The sequence below is a fragment of the Xiphophorus couchianus genome, chromosome 12 (assembly GCF_001444195.1).
Source record: "Xiphophorus couchianus chromosome 12, X_couchianus-1.0, whole genome shotgun sequence".
Taxonomy (NCBI): Eukaryota; Metazoa; Chordata; class Actinopteri; order Cyprinodontiformes; family Poeciliidae; genus Xiphophorus; species Xiphophorus couchianus.
This window is the reverse complement of record NC_040239.1, coordinates 18,936,134-18,954,891: the sequence shown is the minus strand read 5'-3', so window position 1 is coordinate 18,954,891 and position 18,758 is coordinate 18,936,134. Positions and strand designations below refer to the sequence as shown.

Here is an 18,758-nt window from a genome sequence, read left to right as displayed (position 1 = left end):
TGGTAGCCATTATCAGTTATGCCTAGTTCACATGGCAAGATTTTTATGCTGATTTTTGTCCCAGTTTTTCCCTTCTGGCCCAGTTATCGGGATGACTCTTAAGATGATCTTAAGAGATTTTCATGTCATGTGTGGTGTGCTAAGAGTGATCTGGTCCACTCGGATGGACATCATGACTGCTCCAATCTAAAATTTGGGATTTTCAACATGTTGGATTGTCTTGGCTTGACATGTGTATGATGTTCCTCCAAGAACAAACAAAAAAATAGCTTGTTGAATGTGACGTTTAGTCAATCAGAAAGCAAGGTGACATAAACAGAGGGAATCCAAAATACAGAAGACACAACACCACCAGAAAGCCAGTCTGATATATTGATTTTTCTCTTTTAAAAATAGTTCACAAGCTATCACATTTGCTTCTTCCCAGTTGGCCATGTTTGTGAACTCTGAACACTTATTTGGTATCGAGAGGTTTTGTGAAATTTCCGTCTGACCTTTGAATGTTGGTGAATGAAATTGGTTTGTGTGGCTTGTTGCTCGTGCTGTGTGGCTATAAGACCAAAACTGCTATACTTAAGTCATTGTATCGTTATGTATGTGGTCTCAGATTTTGAAGATTCAGCATCAATTTTAAATTCACTTCCTGTGAACCAGCCATCAGCAGCCAAAAATGCAGTTTCTGGCTGTTAAAAACTGATTATCACTATTTTACATAATTTAATCACATTTCACTAACTGAATGAACTGGTTCATATCAAGGCTACTAAAACAATCAAATCATAAATCCACGCTTGGTGTTACATGTTAAAGTCTGTATGATAGGAAGCCTCTGAAATCAGTAATCAGCAAAGCAGACAAAATGTTGTACTTGTGCTTCTTTATTAATAAGTTTATTCATTGTGGAGCTGTATGTGTAAGCTGAAATATTTTGAAAAACCACTTCGGGACTCTATCCACAGAGAGGAAATAATATCAGCTTTGTTTCATGATTTATTACAGCCATGTGCAGGATACCATTTACTGGATGACCACGTCACAGAAATGTGTCTATTCACTAGAAAGAAGGTTATTAAAACAAGCCTTGGATAGAGTTCTGCTACTGCACACCATTTGATGTTTGCATGTTTAGGCTCACTGGTCACTTTATTAGGTACTCCTCTTTAATTGCACAACACAAATAGAAAATCAACCAATCACATGTGAAAAGTAAAATGCATTTAGCCATTTAGATGTTGTGAAGACGACTTACTGAGGTTCAAGCTGAGCAGCTGAATAGGGACTTAAATTACTTTGTCTTAGTTGCTGGTGCCAGATGACCTGGTCTGAGTAATCTGAAAATTGCAGATCTGCTTATGAATGGTGCAAAATGAAAAAAATATCCAGTGTGCAGCAGTTGTGTGTATTAAAATGCCTTCTTGATGCCAGCGGTCAAATGAAAACAGCCAGATTGCCTTGAGATGATAAGGTGGCAACAGTAGCTTTAATAACAACTTGTTGCAACCAAGCATATCTGAATGTATAACATGCCAAACCTTGAAGCAAATTGGCTACAGCTGCAGCAGTATGCCAAGTGAAACTCCTTACAGTTTGAAATAGGAAACAAAGGCTACAATTCACACAGATTCACCATGATTGGACATTACCAGCCATATATAAATAACATGTGAAATCTTCTTGGTGGTCAGGATAACAGACCAAAAGTTGGTTTATGTAAAGTGAGTTATTTGTCTCTTTTTCTTCCTACCCAAAGATGGGAAGTAAAATGTGATTATTAATCATAATTGAGCTTGAGGAGGACATGATTGTGAGGGGTTGTTGTGTTTTACAATGCTTTTGTGCTTAATATGTTTATGTGAGTGGAGTCAAACAGTTGTTTATATCTGTGTAACACATTGGTATCTATTTATACATTGACCAGTCTGGACAGCTTTTGCTTTTTCTGGGGTTCATAATTTGTTTTTTTTGCCACCAAAAATCAGCGCAAAAGTTCCTTTGTCTTCTTTTTTTTTCCTTTTTATTTAATTTATTTGTGGCCCATTAAGGTGTAAAACAAACTTAATTTTGTACATTTTCTCTAATCAAAATGTGCATTTAGTAATAATATAATAAAATGTGTGTAAATCAAATCCTAGATGAATAGATTTAGATAGCATCTACCGTGCTTTGATATGATAAAGATTTATAACACTGACCTTTTGAGATTCACTCTCAGGCATAGGAATGTTGAGGTGTCAGATAAAATTAGACTTGTGAGGAAAATGTATGTAGGTGGAGGGGATCAGGTGTGACTGTGTAACAAAGCAGTTTTTCTTTCTGCATATCCAGAAAAATGTTGTTAATATAACTGATAAAGCATGTTTCCCAGATATGTGAGAGCCAAGGATTGGTTGTGTTCCAGCCTTAGGATGTTCCCTTTTTGCATCCAAGAAAAACACAATGTCATTAAAATGTTCTGCCTTTAAAAAAGCAGGATCTTCTTGTGAGGGTTGTTTGTTTGCTTTATCCCTTCTGGAAAAGATGAAGACTGTTTTAACTGATTGAATATCTGATATATGCATCTGATACAAACACATGTCTTCTTCTCTGATTTGTTCCATAGGCCCACCACTGTGTGTGGGCAATGGTTTATGCAAATAGTGCATTTTTACACTCTATACTTCTTTGTTGGTGACGTTGTCACTGTTGCTTGTCATATTGTGACAGAGATCAGTGTTTTAGTAAAGATCTCTGAGTTAATAAAAATGAAAAGTAAAAAGTAGTATCAGGTCTTTTAGCTGCCAAGACAAACCACCGTTAGATATGCAAGAAACAAAGTATAATCATAAAATAATCGCTTACAACTGTCCTACATTATCTTGAATCTAATGACTCAATCTAGCATCTAATGAAAACTGTCTTTCTATATAATTTTGCAGAAATAACATGTGATTGAAGAATATTAATATATAGTTGTGAGTTTACTTTAGAAAAGGAAGATACCTTATCCTTTGGTAGGGCCTCTTTGATTAATAACCTTAGGGCATGCAACTTTTTATTTTCCTATTTTGCTATTTTGTTAAAAAATTTTAAGTGACTGCCAATTGCCTATCAGATTTGAAAACTTAACAGCACATAAATATATATTTTTCCTTTTCCCCAACCTCATTTGACACATGTTGAAGCCCCGCTATATGGCTGACATCTGTTTCATCTGTTATCATTCTTTCCCTTATCAACTCTTACTGCTGCATGCTCATTAGTATTGTTATGTTGGCATTAATTTCAGTTGGGTAGTAATTTGTTAGGGTCTAGGCAGAGCTTGTGGGAGATGGATTCAGCTGTCACTGCACGCCAGTGTTGGTGTTAGCGATGTGAGCTACCGTGAGGCTGATATATGCTTAGAGGGCAGCAGGGCAAGGCCCGGGGGCCAGCTGCCTCTGCTGCACTGACGAACGACTGGCAGGCAGCTCGTTAAGACTGGCCCATCATTGCCACAAGGTGAAAAGGAATGTCGCTTTGCAGTGGTGTCTTGTCACAACATCCACATATTATATCCCATGAGAGTGCTACCAAAGAGGTATCTAGGCAAATATTACATTACAGTGACACAGCATAACATAAGTCCAATATGTCAGCCTGCACAGAAAAAAAGACCCTTGTTTTTCACCTGCAGAATTTCAGATTTAGGTTGTTAGCATATTAAGAACTACCACAGCCAATGAGAGCAAGCCTATTGGAGGCACACACTTAAAGTCAATCAAATTGGAAATACCTACTTAAACTTGTTTCACGTGATCCCAAACGTTGCACTATGCAGTACAGTTAAAAATCCTTCATGTCTCTAAACAATTCTTCACATTTTATCACATAGGGCCACACACATATTTGTTTAATTTTTTTGTGATGGACCAAAATAAAATAGCACATACATATATAAAAGGATCAAGTAACATGTGTATCACATATGTAATCTGATTCCTCCAAATTGAATCTATTGAATCACTGTCAGAAAATTAAATAAATAAAAGTATCCTGAATGTCATCATTGGTGTATGAGTTAGAACTCAATCACAAAACTCTAATGGACAATGTAATGCTTAAAAAGTGCATTGAAATATGAAGAAGTTTTTTTGTTTTGCAACTTGGACTAACTTAACTTTCATAAAAAATGTTTGAGAATAGTCTATTACAAAATGCTTGCAAATAATTTTCAGGCAGTTTTTGAAAGACAAATTATAACTAGTTCCAATAATTCTGGGTTATCTTTCTATTGAACTGATAACTTTGGAAAACTTTGAACGGTTTCAAGAATATTAAATTGGAAGGAAAATTGCTTAGGCAGCTCCCTTAAGGCCTCTTTGCACTACAGGGCGTGGTTGCGGTCGCCCCGTCCCTATGTTACTCTGGCTCTGGTTGTGTTTGCATTGAGGAAAGCGAGCAGAGATCATCATATTTTTAAAAAATTTGCAACGGGGGTAGGAGTTCATGCTGTAATTGATGAGTTCCCTGCTTCATATATCTCAGTTGTTGTGTCCTTGAGCAAGACACTTCACCAGTCTTGCCTGCTGGTGGTGGTCAGACTACCCAGTCGCGCCAGTTCATGGTGACCTTGCTTCTGTCAGACTGCCCCAGGGTAACTGTGGCTGCAATCCAGGAGCTTGCCACCATCAGCATGTGAATAGGAATAGTGTGAAGCACCCTCATTGTCCTGCCCAGCTCCAATAATTGCTCATCAGCAAGGATACTGAGGAAAACATTACCTCAGCATTACCCTTCGACTAAATCAATAATAATAATAATAATAATATTAATAAAATTCTCATCTGAGTATCATTTCTGAGCTGGACTTGGGACTGGTGCAGCTGAACCACTGCTGTGGCTTTCTCCCACTGAAGCAAGGGATTGCCAGATCAGGAAACCCAGAATCTTGCAGACTTGAAGATCATTTGAATTAGGTTCCCTGATTTCAAAATTCTGGCCAAATGGTCCTTGTAAATCCAGTCTTCTTTGTGGCACAGAGCACCTCTAGATAAACATCCAAATTACGTACAAGTGGTTTGCACAATTCAAATCCTCTTCTATTTATTCTATAGGCCCTTTTGATAGAGTATACATTCACATTTGAGATTGTGACATTAGGATGTTTCTCATGCTGCAAAGTTATGCATAAGGTATTTAAGTGATGCATTCTTATTGTCATGGGAGAGAATAATGTTTCTCAGTTTTCCAGTACACTTTTCCTAATTACTAGCAGTCTTGAACCTATGTTGACTCATGTAGATCTGGAAACGTGTTGATATATATTGTTATTACAAGTGCAATTTTCTGTAAAATAATTTCATGCTCAAATAAATATATGCACTGTTAGAATTAATACTTCAGTCTTCAAACACACCATTAGGCTTCCTAACTGAGAGCCAGCTTGCTCATTATTGTTGAAAAATGGTAGATATATATTTAATGGGGGAAAAATAAATGTAAACTAATTTGTGCTTTATTTTGGCTCTTTAGAGTAAAGATGTTTGACATTTAATTGAGGAAATGTAATGTATCATGAGTCAGAATTTGTTGGAATTCACACTAACACATCATTAGTATGACTATTGTGCAGGCTTATTTATGACAAAAGAGCTTTGAAAGATCCTACAAAGATATTAATCTTTCCAAGCCTTTAATTGCAATAGAGATAGCATGTACAAAAATAAAAGCTTCTTATACTCAGACTTTTGAAGAGGTTCAAATTAAGTTGATTTATCTGATATTGAAAGATCAGCTGGCTCTCAGAGCTCCAGCAGGAAGCCTGTGTATCCACTTACACCAGTCTGGAAGCAGTGAGTCACATAGAATGAACCACTGAAGCAAGATTGATTTGCCATGCTGGAATGCATGAACACATCTCTCAACTGTGTGTACACACACCCCTACACGCGCACACGTTTACTCTTGTTATATTTCCCTATCTTTGCAGGGACTTTTCATTGACTTCCATTTATTTTTACAGTCTAACCCTGGCTGTTACCCTAACCCTAACCATCATCAGTACATATCAAACCCTAAACCTAACCTAAACTCAGTTCATACTTTAGTCATGAACTTCACCCATAACCCAAAAACAGTACTTCTTTTAGGGCCTTAGCTTTGGGCTCCATGAGCAGCAGTATTTGTTGGAAAAATGGTCTTACAAAGTATCAAATACAGGGCCACACACTATATACATTTGGATATTCTCTTACTTCTCCTACAGTCTATAGTGGACACTCCCTTGACTCTCTTCAGACATTACTCAGTGTCTCCCAAGACTTCTGTTGACTAAGACCCTATAGTCTTAGCAGCTGGATAAGTTGTGCTGCGGTTGTTTTCATTGTTCCATTCTTCCCTCACTCTAGACTTTCCTGCATGGGTAAAGCTCCCTTACAGCTCTCTATGCTGCCAGTTTCATTGTCTGCTGGTGTGTGTGCATGTTCCCTTTGTGTGTGAGCACAGAGTCTGAAATTCTGTAGGAGTTTTGTTTTAATAGTGAAAGGTCCATCATAGCTTTCCAGTGGCTACAGCTTCAGGCATCCCCTTAAGGCTGTTTTGTATGGACACAGTTCATTTGCAGTTTTCACTTCAGTCTGTTTGTTCCACCTGGGCTCTGACTAAAGTCTGACTATGACATGCCTGCACTCTTTTTGGGAACTTTGAAGTTAATTAAGTCTTCTCCGTCTTTGTAGCTTAGAGCAGATTTGTTTAAGTTGGTAGGCAGAAAAACACTAGCAGACAGTAGTCAAATAAGTTAAATATGCTATATTTAGAGACAACACACTTCACAAAAACATATATTACCAAAACTCAGTATTCTTATGACTTTTTATTGATTGCTTGAGACCCATTATTCAGATTTCCAAAGTCAGGAATAATTTGGGGAGCCATGCCATCTACTGCTCATCCCAGCCTGTTTACTTAAGTCCTAAGTCAGAACAGTCATCTAGCAATCCCATTTAGCCCCCAATGCTTCTCCAACCTTCTTGAAGATATAATTCATTTTCCCGTAAGACTGTTGGTGGTGAACTTTGGGTTTTCATCAGCTGTAACTCATAATCATCAAAATGAACATAAATTAAATCTTCCAATATTGCAATATAAACTTTTAATTTATATTGCAATGTGTTGATATGCATGCATTCATTCTTGAACAAAGTTCAGCTGTATAAATTGAACTGAATTAAGTTTGGTTTTTTTAGGTTCATTTTCAGTTTCCTTTCCATGACTTTTAGCTGTCAGTGAGAACTAAATGTAGGAAATACTGAAACAGTGCAAGTATTGCCAAAGAACATGATCTAGGAAAAAAACAATAAATACCAGTACCCTTCTTCAGTCTGACTGAACTGAATTATTCCACCAACGATAGTCAAAGTATATGAGCTATTTCAATGGAAAGCACCAGTAGCGTTTATTTGTTGTGGATGTCTTTTACACTTGATTTACCTTAAACATAGTCTACATTTCAGGAGAGAACTGACATTATTGCTGAGAATGCAGTATATAACGTTTTTATTTGAAAAAATCTCTTCCCATAATTCTTTGCGTTTATGACAACTATTTACATGACTTATGGTCTAATTAAAACTTAAGCATCTGTCACAAATAATATGCCTAAGCCCCAGTAAAGCTGGGACGCTGTTTATGGTGGGAGCTACTGTATTTTGTCAGCTATAAGAAGCAAAAAGATGCCAGGCTTTTCCTTAGCTTAAAGGCTTTGAATTAGAATGTGCTGAATGTAAATGCAGTGTATTACCAATTATGGGTGAAAAAGTAAAATATCTTAAATGAAGCTTTTTATGATGAGGCACTGAAGGGAACAATTTTATTACAGCAGTTATTTCAGGTTGGAAGATTCTTAACAACTAAAGTGATGCCTTATATACTTTTATGCCAATGAGCTAAACTGAACCAAAACTTCCACCAAAGCTGAAATTTAAGAGCTCTTCTAGTATGATGTCTTATTGATGTTTTTAAAGTTGTTTTGTAACCTTTAAGATTAAACTGTATGGTTTGAAAATGGTTTATTTTGGAGGAAAAAACTGTTAACTAGTATAGATTTAGAAAATCTTCTATGTTCATGAGGGAAGCAAAAGAAAAGAAAACCTGTTTTCCAAGTGAATAATTTGTTAAACCTTTTAATCTTCTTTGTTATTAATTGTGTAAAGAATGTGCCTCCCTGACTCTGTCTCATACCTAAGTGTCTTCAAATTAACCTTACCAAGTTGCCTTTTTTATTTTACTGCAGGCATGTTTAATGAAATGCATAGCATGCTCAGACAGCCAGGATTAAGGGTGAAAACACAACCGGCTGTTCTCTTACTTAAAGATTCTTGTCTCTTTTCTTTCTCACTTCAATGCTGTGAATGGTAAGATGCTTAACATTGTACAAATAAGAAGGAAAGAGTTGGGCAGCCTTAGCCACATTTCCTGTGGAGAATAACAATAAGGACTTTGTTCTAGATGGAAAAACAATATGGAAAATCTTTCAAATAGTTTTGTAAAATGTGAACAGACAACTTTCATTGTTTACAGTTTTGGCTTTTCAGGACTTTGCTATATTTAAAATAGTGGGAAGTTTCTTGTTTTGAGGTAAACCTACATTTATTAACACAGATAAATAAACAAAAGCCCCTCTTGTGGATGTCAAAGGCAAAAGCCCGTCATATAGGCGCTAACTCCGTTTTGCAGCTTTCAGATATGTGCTGTTTTAGTGAAGTTATCGGTTCCGTTTTGAAGAGCTGGCATTCCACACAAGTATGGGGAAGACTGCTGACTTAACACTTGCTGAGTATACTTTCCACTTAAAGGAAAAGCCACAAATGGTAACTGCTGAAGAAGCTGGCAGCTCAAATAGTGCTATGGGAAGTTGAATGGAAGAAAAAAGTGTGGCAGAAAAATGTGTAGAAGCTTCAAATAACCAGGACCACAGTTGGAGTCAACACCGACGTATACGACATGGGTTATTCTGTAACTGTTCAAGTCCTTGTGTTAAGCCATTCTTGAATCAAAAGTATCAATGTGTAATTTAATGTTCATGATGTCACAGTGGATCGTTGATTGGCAACTTTGATCTAAATCCAGTCTATGGGATTTTATCAGAAGATGAAAATGAGAAATAGCAAAACCAACAGTGTGAATGAGCCACCTAATTCATGCAAAATGACATGGACATATTCTTTAGCCGATCGACTTTTCTGTCTGAATTCTTGTTCTTTTGGTGTTGTGAAATATTAAAAATAGAGGTGGTAGATGTTATGATCTTAGTTTGTGATAAGAATTAGAAAATGTTAAGACAAAGCAAAGACATTGTGAGATAATGAATAAGCAACATTTCATATGTGCATTACAGTTCCATGTTCTTGCTCAGACGCAAGTTTTGTTTATCTTCTTTTTCTTCAGCTACAAACAAAAGATGGAACTGGGATAATGGCTACTGGTTTCAATAAATACCACGATTGTAGTATAATACTATTACAACTGAAAATGAAATGATTATTTAATTATATTTAGTACTTTTATTTTTTTTTTATCAAGTTCATTCCTGCAGCATATTCAAGCAGAAGGCTAAAGAATAAAGAAACACAAGAGTGCTCAAACCCCCAGATACCACCAAGTGCTATCTGAAGCATAAATAGGCTTCTGTCTGGATGTTTGCACTCTTCAAAATTGTCTGGTTTGCCTGTTTAATTGGTTATAAGACTGTCAGATTTATTGTGTCTGAAGGTGTGATTGCTCTCAGCAGGGCAGCCAGAATAAAAATCACAAGAATTTATGTTTTATTTATAGAGTCAATATGGCAAAACCTTTGCAATCAAACACTTATCCACACAGAAACGTTCTAAATGTCAAATAGCATAAAGCTAATTTAAACATCTTACAGTAACCTCCTTGCTAAAAAAGAAAAAAAAGACAGTCTAAATGCAGATATATGTATGTGTGGTCTGCTGTAATTTTTCCCTGACTTGAAGGATTTAATATGGAAGACATTGTAAGTTTATTTTGTTGGTGAAAGATAATGAAATTATGAATGAAATTCATATGAAATTCATAAAGTAATTTTCACAAAATTACCTAAATTATTGCTACTGCCTACAAGAGCCTCCCATAATAATAGTGACATTGATGATTAATTGGTAAATGAGATTAATACAATAAAGATGATGAAATACTTTGATGCAGTTGCATATTAGAAGGTAACATGTTGCTAAAAGTCAGAGGACAGTTTGAAACACAAACTACTTTTTGTGTTGAAAGCGACATTTCTTTAATGTTCTGCTTGACATATGTAGCAGAAATTAATATGAGTAGAAATTCTCCTTGCACTAAGAGACGGTGTCTTATGTTTCTTTTTGTCCTTAAGAGCTGTGTTTATGTGGGAAAACCATGAAAAAATTGTGATTGTGACTTTACTGCAGAAAATTATGATGTGATATTTTTTAGAATGTCCACTGTTAATTCAAATTTTCTAAAAAGAAAATGGGAGTTTTCATTAGCTGTAAGCCATATTAAATAAATACCCATAATAGACACTTGGAATGCATCCCTCTGAATGTAATGAATCTATTTAATATGTGAGCATCACTTTTCGTCGTGAGATGCTGAAAGAAATGACCTTTTTCACGATTATCTAAGCTATTGAGACACAGGGACAAAGATTAGAGAGACAATAGTTTTAATTGTGGGTTGCACAGGCTCAGAAAAATAACAATTTGTAATTTTTCTTGGGGATAAAAGAGTGTAATAAAACATCATATGGCAGAGAAACTCAGTAATCTATCAGTAATCTTGTATTTGGAAAATCAAATGTAGTTTGCTTGCACTATTTGCAAGTTTTGAAAGCTTCATTTGTCTTTCCTACTTTCTTTTCCCAGAATGCTCTGGACCACTGGGCATGGAGGGTGGTATAATCTCCAACCAACAGATAACAGCCTCCTCCACCCACCGTGCTCTCTTTGGCTTGCAGAAGTGGTACCCATACTTTGCACGCCTCAACAAGAAGGGCCTGGTCAATGCCTGGACGGCTGCCGAGAATGACAGATGGCCATGGATCCAGGTAAAACACAGTGACAGGATGGCCAGCACGCAAAGCCAGCTTAGGGCTCGAGAAAACTACTGTAAATTAGAGCACAGGTGCAGTCTTAATTAAATACAGGCCCCTAGTTGGTTGTGTCTTTAAATAGTAAAGTTTTACTTGGATTAGAAAGTTGACTCCACACTTATAAAGACCCATAAAAAGGGCTAAATGGAGTGCAGAACAGATGCAGATGTCAGTTATGAAAGTGATTGACTTGCTCAAACACTTTGAGGTGTTCAAATAATTTTAATTAGAAAATTAAGTTTAATCTAAATTAATTCTTGACTCCAATCTCAAAAAAGCCACTACAATGTATGTGAATACTCTTATTTTCCTTGAAACAGGTGAGTTTTAACACTGAAGGCCCTGGCTCCCTGCAGTTATTACGTGAAGTACATACTGTAACTCAACGAGACCCAACCACGGAAACTGTCTGATATCTGAACTGCAAAGGATTTGTGAAAAAATATTTATATATTGTCAAATCTAATCAGGTCTTGCATGCTAATTTCAGTCTTCAATTCATAACTTTTTCAATTATGAAACCTTTAGCCAGTATGTATTGACCAAACATTTTTAGTTTTTATGTTGTAACCCGAAAATCATGTGGTATCTTTTCTTGTGAGGTGGGTGTATCGTCCCACTCCTATACAACTCACCTAAAAGTGACATTTCACAAATCTAACTTATAATTTATACCTCAAGAGCATAATATTCTGGATAATAATTAGAGCTTGGCAAGGTTTTTAAGGTTAAAACTAAGACACTCAATATAGAAATAATTCATTACACTGATATGATGAGTTCTTTTTTAAATATGTGAAGTTTGCTCTGTAAATTAGTGGGCAAATGGTGATACAGTTGATGTTTGATCCAAGTTCTAACAGTGTAATTTTCATGTTAAAATCACAACTTTTTTGCCTTTTGTACTGCAGTGTTTCACTAACCTCCTACGGGGCTTTTATCTACAGCAATCATACAATGTGAAAAGATATCCATATTTATTGCAAAACAAGCACTGATGTTTAAAATTCTTCTTTTTCTCTGGCTGTGTTGAAGTTAACATTCTTGCTGCGCTATTAGGCAGTGCTTATTTTCAAAGCACAAAATAGATCAATAGAAGTTGCAAATAGCCTCCCTTGTTTGTGCCCTTTTCCAAGTCCAACTCTAAGATAGTTTGTGTTCACTGTATGAGACAACAGTTTAAGAGAAATCGATGAGAACATGGAGTCTATGTCTACATAAACAGTGTACAGTTATATCTTCTTTTTCTTTTTGCTAGAGACTCAATTTTTGCACACTAACTACAGAGTCATCAATACATAACTTTTTTGGTTTGTGAAGCCTTTAGTTAGTTTGTGTAAATCAAAAAATGGGGATTCTTATTTTTCTCAAAACCATTTCTAAATATTGCCTTGTCTGCATGCCGTAATCCCAAAATAATGTAGCATTTCATATTGCTAGCTGGATGTATTCTTACACCCCAATTGTAAGGGGTATAAGGGATGAAGACTAGTAAATGTGACATTTGATTTCATGCACAATATAAGAGTCGTGAATAACTTCTATTGTTTTTGCCTTTTTCCAATTCTGTCCAACACATTAATGGTTTACATTATTTGTATTAGAAAACAGTTTAAGAGAAATTGATAATCAACATATCAAATGTACAGTGATATATTCTTCTTTTTCTTGTTCTTAATTTTTACCATTGGTATTTGTACTATTTGTTTTACTCTTAGTAGATTAAATAGTAACATTGATTAATTGTATGCAGGGCAAAACAGGTTTATTTGATTTGCTCAATTGATATGTTACATAATTCAAAGTGCTTCATGGAAAAATAAAGTAAGCAAGATTAATAAAATTAAATTACATATAGAAAACCCATTTCACTAACATTTAGATGTTACATAAAATGCAAACATTAAAATGTTATGTTTTCACTGCTTATTTGACATGAAGCTGTTCAGAACAAATGATCAAATCCAAAGCAGATCTTGCTGTGGTCGTATACTGTAAAAAGAGGCAAAAGTACATATTTTACAAAAGTAACAGATGAATTTAGAAAGCTCTCACACCTCTCTGTCTCTATTGTTCAAAGTCAGAAAGTTTTTTCTATCTTGTCTTTTTGAGTACGGAAAATCGTTCTTTGAAAAAATAGTTTGAAAACCTCAGCATGTCGAAAAAGCCATTGCATCACAGGTACATTCTGTACTTGATAAAGGTAAAAAAAACAACTTTTGAAGCAAATATCACTGACGTTAATCTTTCGATTTCAAAAGCATGAAATGGATAATCAGTGAAAAATCACTAACTTACTATCACACAGCTAAAACTCACAATTTTAAAACCAAAGTATATTTGCCAATCATTTTTCAGAGTTGTGATCTCCGTCTTCATACGGTAACAGTCATAAACTCATAAATTAACTCTGACAGCAGCTGCACAATTCTCCAGACTCAGGAGTTTCTGACAGCATCACCAAAGTGACAGATTAACCAGCGTTATCCTAAGTGATTTGTGCTTGAAAAACAAATTTAGGGTTTCTCTTCATCACAAAATAAGATGCAAACTTCTTTGAATCAATCAAATAAAATTCCTGTTTTAAAGAATTGTGCATCTTGTTTTATTTTATGAAAGCATAGTTCTAACAATGAAGCAAAGATAAGGAAGTATGACTAAAACAATACATAGTGCAAAATGTTTGAGTGGGATGGCATATACAGATATTACCATTAGCAAGTCTGATCGTGCCAAAAAATAAAATAATATTTTGAGTATTATACTAATCCAAAATTTATAATTTCATTTGTAGTAGCTGCTGCAAGATCTGGCTACAATCCCATGACCAAAATCCAATTACATATTCATCATAAACAAATAAAATTGAAGAGTCTTAAACAGGGGAGCACTTAATGTTCTGTCCAGGTAAATATGACAGAGCAACAAAAAAGGGAGAGAAACGTAGCTTAATACAGAAAATAAGAAAAACATAAAGCTTTCTTTAAAATATAAAAATTCCCACTACAATTTCAAGATCAAAACCAATGCATTAAAGAATAGCAATTTCATTTATTTATTTATTTCCAATAAGAAATTAATTATTGTGTTAAGCTTTATTACCTAATATTCATGAGAAATTTACCAGAACATCAAGGTGTCCAGAATGTAGATTTTCAGCCCACAGACAGGTCAATCCTCCATATAGAAGAATAAAACCTGAAAACACTTGAAATTAATTTTTGCGTCCCTGTTTGAATTTGTTTGCATGTTTTAGCTAGGTTGAAAAAATCTTGAATAACTAGAGATTAAAGCAAATTTTGAATCAGGAAAACACTTTTCTTCGGATATGTGATAGTCAGTGAACAGTAAAAGAAGGAGAAGAATGCTAGGAAAGCAACGCAACACAGCAGAATGGTGGGGAAAGGTAAGCTACATGTAGCAACAGGAAATTAGGAAAACAAAATAAAAATTAATATGTAAAATAAAAACAGGAAGAAAATCCGGCACTGTACAAAGGTGAGAAGGAAGGAGTACAAAACATTGACACTAATAACGCCACTTATAAAACACAACGGTACGGATATTTTGTGTTTCTGTGGAAGGCGTGTGTAATTGAGACATGAGTGCAGAGGTTTACAGGCATGAAAATGCCCTGACATTAGGCTAAACAGTCAGTGTTGTGCCTTTGTGGAGTGAAGTGATGTGGGACATGCAAACAGGCTAATACTGTCAAGTTACAACCTTGTCAGGTTTTATTAGATTTGCTTCTAGCTTGTTGTTTTTGGGTTTTGTCTGATGTGTCACCCTAAACCTTTTTACATTACCTAATTCAAGATCCACCACTTAGAGCTTCATCAGTTTTAAACCAAAGTAAAACATAATTTCACACGTTATGGAGCTTTAGAGAAAATGTGGACTACATATGCGTTTATTTTTGTTTTGTGGGTTTTTGATTTTTGTGTAGTTGCAAAAGGTTTACACACCTATGTAGTGAAGGAATGTGAGTTTTTTTTTTGTTTTTTTTTTACAGCCTCGCCATATCCAGCTTGCAAAATTGCATTTGAACACTCAAGGGAAATATGCTGCCGGTCTCACCAATATCAGCAAGATATTGCTTCAGCCAGCTGCGTTGGAAAAATGAAACAATACAAATCACCTCTGACGGCTAAGCGAGTGTACACATATTTTGATGAAAGTTACATGGTTAAAGACATAATGTTGGGATGCTGTGCTCCGTTGGGTTTTGTTGTTTATTCAGATTCATATGACTGGATTTACGTAGTTGGGTTGATTGGTGTGAGACCAAAATCAGAAAAAAATAATTTTGTGTTTATTCCACTGTTATTTTGCAGTTTGTGTAAGTTTTAATGGTTGTTTCTTACTGCTTTGCACTCATTAGAAAATATGTTGCAATTATTTGAACCTGATAAAAAAAGAGATTTGGTTGATTATTTATTAGTTTTGCCATCTTGGTCAAATCATATATATCATATACAGTTTAAATCATATATTAATATATCATACTAAGAAAAAAAACATTTCTAAACCAGAAATGTGAGCTTAATGAAAACTATGTTTGATACCTGCTTAAAGGTTGTTATATTCAAAAGGTACTTTTAATGTGGCAACGTAGCCTCATTGGAACCCATATTCTAATTTATTGAATATGACTGTATCTGCTGCTCAGTAAGTCACAAAAAATAGTTTCTTTCTGGTCTTTCCTGCGCCAACGTAGAATGAAAAATCTTCAGTAGTTGTTTTGTGGCAGAAGTGTGACCCTGAAGAAAGTATTTCCACTGCGCTTTATTTTACAAATGTACCATGACAGTAAGTGACTAAACGCTTTTGAACATGCTGGTCCAAGGATTTAAATTTCCCTACGCCTTGCTGAACACTGCAAACACTTAGACCTGTAACCTGATTTGCTTTGTGTGGTATTCATCAGTTTGACTCAGTTCTGCGGTTGCTAGTGTAAATCATGCTTTGCACTGCTGTTGGAGCAAACTGTCCCATAACGTTTTTGTGTCTCTATATGCCAAAATGTCCTTGGGGAAGATAGTAAAGCTGTAGTTGCTCCTTATGGATGACAGGTGCCTTTCACTACTGAGAGCATAGGTGTGTTAGTAAACAAGTACATAGAAAATACTTCTTCTATGTACTTCTATGCAACCACAGGAACTGCTTGTGACATTGCTGATTAAACATCCTTGTCAATTTGATTACACAATTGTCTCCAGTTCCTCTGTAATCACAAAAGAACAACTTCAAGCAGATAAAGCACTTTTTTGAATCCTTTTTTTTTGTTACATATGACTTATAAAACCAGTACTTACAGTAGGTAATGCATATGTGTATGTTATGATATGATAATACTTCCAAAGACAATATCTATTGTTCACTTCACCACCTAGTTGCACAGCAGAAGAAAAATAACATTAAAATACCAAAGCTTGTGTTCAAAGTCTCACTTTACCATAAACTATGAGTTTATTTTTTTCTGGTATGTTTGGTGAAAACAAGTTTATTCTTTATTTAGTAAAATTACTCACAGTTGGTAGAGGATAAGATTAGTGATATTTCTTAATAAGGTTTACTCAAGTAAAAGTAAAATATTTTTTTTCTAAAAGTTACTAAAGTAGATCTTACTAGATCGTACCCTTAGTGCCACAAGTTTTACAGAGTTTCAAGGACAATCTGATTATTTGAGTAATTCTGCAGTTGTAATATCAATGCGCAATCAACAAATAGTGGATTTCTGTGCTCTTATACCCTTGACCTTTCTATGCTTGTGTCTGTGTGTGGGCTATGTCTTGCTGGTCAGCATGATTATACTGAATACGGAAATCATTTGTGGTCGTAACAATCCACGTAGGTGAGAGCCAGGTAACGAGAGGTCAGCGCTCCTTTTTCCAGAAGGCTGCTATTGTAAAAACTAATTCCTCAGCCTGTTAAAAAATATGAATAGCCAATGGTAAATATAAAAATACAAACAGTTTTTCCTATTAGTTTTTTCATTATTATTTTTGATGTAATTTCATAAAAATCCCTTCTTTGATGGACCATTTGGAAAGATATAATGTTTCAAGACTCATGCATGCAAACTTTGCATGTTAATAATATATTTAGGTTGTTTGATGGTCTTTTAATGTCCTTGATGCCTACACTGTTTATTCATTTAACTTGCAGCACACTTTTGTTGACACCGTTCCAAAATTAGAATTGTGTGTGCACAACTGAAATGCATCACGCAGGAGTTCCATGTTTGCTTGCTTTCCATACATATATGCAATTTTTTATCACAATAAGTCCTAGTTTCCATGCCATTAATCTCTTCCACCTGAAATCAGTCACAGAAATGTTAAAAGGTTAAACAGAGGGTTCAAATTATCATCTTGACAAGTTGGACAGATTGAAGTCAGGAAAATGTTGACATATTGCAGCTGCAATCATTATTAAAATATTCAGCAACAATATTGTGTCATTAAAAAAAAATCAACAATAATACTGCAATTGCATGACTGGGGAGTATCAACCATTTATGGTAAGTGTATTACTTGCCATAAAGAAATAAATTGCTTTATGCATTAGCTTAAACCAGAAGACCCGGAAGATTCCAAATCTCTAAAACCAATAGTATGATGAAAATTATTTGCTGTTCAAACCTTTTTTTCCACTGTTGTAAAATAAAACAAATGTGGCATCAATAATTGTCACATTTACATTCTAATTTGTAATTCGAAGTATATATTTAATAATGTTTACCATTATAATTATGCTAATTTATATATTGGGTGTAGATAGAAAGGCAGTTGAATAATAGGTGCATTGTTTATACAGATCAAACTCTTGCACAGTTTTGCACAACTCAACTTTTGTATAAACAAAAATGTCATTTTAATTTTTAAATATTTTTGCCTCTTTCATTATCCTCACAATAAGTTCCGTAAAATATTTTCATATTTATTATTGCCCATCTCTACTCTTTAGCAGTCATTTTTCATAATTGTGTGACATGTATTTTAATCAGTCTTTGATAAAGGACTGTTAATTTATTAACACATTCTTGGAGGCATAAAATGTTCAGTCAAATACAGTCCATCTCAGGATGTTGTAAATATGCTAAATATGAGCTGGTTACAGCAGTGAAGGCAAAAGCATGTGAATTATAAAGTGAAAACAAGAGTTTTTCTTTACTATGAGAGCAGAAATCATTTGATGAAGAATCTCTTATGTAGAGGCTTGTTTTTATTCTGAGAACGTCCACACACTGAAACTCTTCATGCATGCTGGGAGAAGAGGAAATGTAGAAAAGTGGCCATTTTCAATTTTGCAACGTGTTTTCTCTGTACATGTTTCATATGTTTTTCTGTGAATTACTAATTGGCATATTATGCATATTTTCACTCTGTGGCAAAATAAGGAATTATCCACCACATTTAAAATATATGCCTTACTGTTGCAACATACATTCTGATCTCTGTGAAGCTAAATTGATCTTCTAGTCGATTTACTCCCTATATGCGGAGTGAATATTCATCTAACAGAAAATATTGAAAGAATATAAAGTAACTAAAATCATTACCCTTGCACCAGCGGCTTTCCAATTTGTATCTTAACACATGAATTCAGGAAGTTGTGTAACCCAATCTTTAGTTATTTAGTATTGTGGAGGAAA

General features: G+C 35.0%; 1 protein-coding gene across 8 annotated transcripts in view; it reads left to right on the top strand.

Annotated features, from left to right (window-relative positions):
• edil3a (EGF-like repeats and discoidin I-like domains 3a) overlaps positions 1-18,758 on the top strand; it is a 133,165-nt gene that overhangs the window by 68,853 nt on the left and 45,554 nt on the right. For all 8 annotated transcript variants that reach the window (XM_028033499.1, XM_028033496.1, XM_028033497.1 and 5 more), the window contains one exon: positions 10,875-11,056. In XM_028033499.1, the coding sequence (XP_027889300.1) occupies positions 10,875-11,056 (182 nt within the window). The remainder of the gene's footprint in view (positions 1-10,874; positions 11,057-18,758) is intronic.